This window comes from Orycteropus afer, unplaced genomic scaffold (genome assembly GCF_000298275.1).
Source record: "Orycteropus afer afer isolate SDZICR_OR568_19922 unplaced genomic scaffold, OryAfe1.0 scaffold00630, whole genome shotgun sequence".
Taxonomy (NCBI): Eukaryota; Metazoa; Chordata; class Mammalia; order Tubulidentata; family Orycteropodidae; genus Orycteropus; species Orycteropus afer.
The window spans coordinates 435,807-438,179 of NW_006922217.1; the positions used below are offsets into that span (position 1 = coordinate 435,807).

At 42.9% G+C, this 2,373-nt stretch overlaps 1 protein-coding gene across 1 annotated transcript in view; it reads left to right on the top strand.

The window, feature by feature from the left end:
* USP12 (ubiquitin specific peptidase 12) overlaps window positions 1–679 on the top strand; it is a 155,982-nt gene extending 155,303 nt beyond the window's left edge. The window contains exon 10 of the mRNA XM_007956529.2: window positions 578–679. Within this exon, the coding sequence (XP_007954720.2) occupies window positions 578–679 (102 nt within the window). The remainder of the gene's footprint in view (window positions 1–577) is intronic.
* The last annotated feature ends 1,694 nt before the right edge of the window (window positions 680–2,373 follow it).

Consider the following 2,373-nt stretch of genomic DNA (forward strand, 5'->3'; position numbering starts at 1 on the left):
CGACTCATAGCGACCCCTCCTTGGGTTTCTAAGGCAGTATCGCTATGGAAGTAGATTGCCCCATCTTCCTTCCAAGGAGTGGCTGGTGGGTTTGAACCGCCAGCCTTCTGGTTAGCAGTCAAGTGCCTTTGGCACTACACTGCCAGAGCTCCCAATTTACAAATTAGGCAGAGGAAAAGATGAACAGCAGTAACTAATAACAACATAGAACATTCACGTCAATATACTGTGATAAAAGTTAGGAGATGAAGTGAGGTGCATGACACAGGCACTGTGACGTAGCACTAGGCTGCTGTTTTCAGACAGTGGTTGACCATGTGGGTAATTGAAATTGCATAAAGCATCTGACTACTAACCAGAAGGTTGGCAGTTCAAACCCACCAGCCACTCTGTGGAAGCAAGACTGGGCAGTTGACTTCTGTAAAGATTTACCACCTCAGAAACCCAATGGGAATCACTATGCGTTGGAATTGACTCCATGGCAGTGGGTTGTTTTTTTTTTTTTTTTAAAGCGAAACAACGGGCCAGGGGGTACTACTGGGCATACCACTAATAATATTTACCTTCTCCCCCACAGAAGATAGATGCACAAGCTATTGAAGAATTCTACGGGTTGACATCAGATATCTCAAAGAACTCTGAGTCTGGTTACATCCTTTTCTATCAGTCTCGGGACTGAACGGCGACTGTGACGAGGAGAGACTCTCTGCCTCAGTTCTTCTCTGGTCACTTTAGAAAGGATCAAGCACTGATTTTTTTTTTTTTCCCAAGAAAAGAGAAATGCAGGAAGCTCAGGGGCAGCAGCAAACTTTGCACAGAATAAAGCAAAGACTGGAGGAACGGGCCCTTCCTGTCATGGTAGTTGATTTATTCGCTCAGGTATCATGTCGTCCATGCAGTTCATACAGCCAGTGAGTGCGAGCTGAGGTCCCAGCTCCTCCCGTCAGACCGCCTCCCCGCCATGGCGTGCGTTTCCTCTCCATCGACTGCACCAGTACCCACGGAACTCCTTGGGGTGCACTAGAGAGACTAGGAACCCGTGCTAGGGTGTGTCGATTGCGTAAGAAGCTAGTATTGAGTACACGGCATCCATGTGCCTGTGTTCAGTATGTGTAGAAAGCATGTCCAGTGGGTTTTTTTTTCTTTTTCTTTTTTTTTTTTTCCTTCCAAACATCAACCAGAACTACTTTTGGGCCCAACACTTGCAGTTGCCTTCCTGATGGTAATGAACTACCAGATCCTAGCAACCTGTGTCAGGAAGACGAATACGTTTTGCTTCTCTGAAGAAGCTTATAATAATATACAGTGTGTGTATATGTCGGGAACAATTGGTCGAAAGTGGCTTTTTGTTTCCCTATGGGGAAAGACTGGCTTTGTAATTATCATTTCTTTTCTTATTTATTTTCCTTAAACCTGGTCGAGTCTGAGTATTGTCTGAAGTGCCCATGGTTCTGTCGGTGGATTTGAGCATCTTTTTTTTTTAAAGCATTTGTCGGTTTAATTTGTCCTTTTGTTTGCTTTTTTTTGGTGAGATGAATTTTCAGTTCTATTTGAAATCAGTGAGACCCCTAAGAGCAACTTCCACGAGAGGGAGGGAAATCATCCCTTTGAGGAGGAACTGATATCTTGGGCCAAGTATCTGTCCTTTTGTTATAGTTTCTAAGTCACTTAATTTCTCCAGCTTTAATTTTAGTAAAATTTTAAAAATAATTATTAAAAAAAAACAACCACCAAACACGATCATAATTCCCTGTAGTTGTTGAAATGATTGAAGAAGTTCTGGTGCAGTGGTGGCCTGTTGCTCTTTAGAGTTCTGAAATACCCTGTTTAAGGTGGAGGCCGGGCTTGGAAAACTCATGTCATAACACTTATGTTATTTTCAAATGTCATTCTTGACCCTGGAATGAAGTCATCCTTGCTTTAGGACCCCAGCAGCTTGGGGAGCTCGGGTAAAACCCTCTGAGGAGTCAATTTGAATGAGGTAGACCAGGAATATGGGGCACAACATCTGAAGAGTATTTGGAAACAGAAATCCGTGTCTGTGAAGACTTCATTCTGTTGGGGGTTTTGAGGAAGAAATGCATGGAGTATAAAATACATGTAAAACCAACTCAGTGGCCGTGGACACCTTTCCACACACATCAGTAGGTTGCCTGACAATGGCTGAATGTAACTTGCAGGAAATGATTGACTGTCTGTTCCCAATACTGGTGATCAGTTCTTGGGTGTTCTTTATAGAACCCTCTCAGGCAGTCATCTCTCTCTCTCTCTTTTCTTAATTACCGTAATTTTTTAAAGCTATTTGACTAAAACTGTTGGGTATGACAAACAGACAACAAGACAAATAGACTGTTTCTGTCTGCTGCTATTATT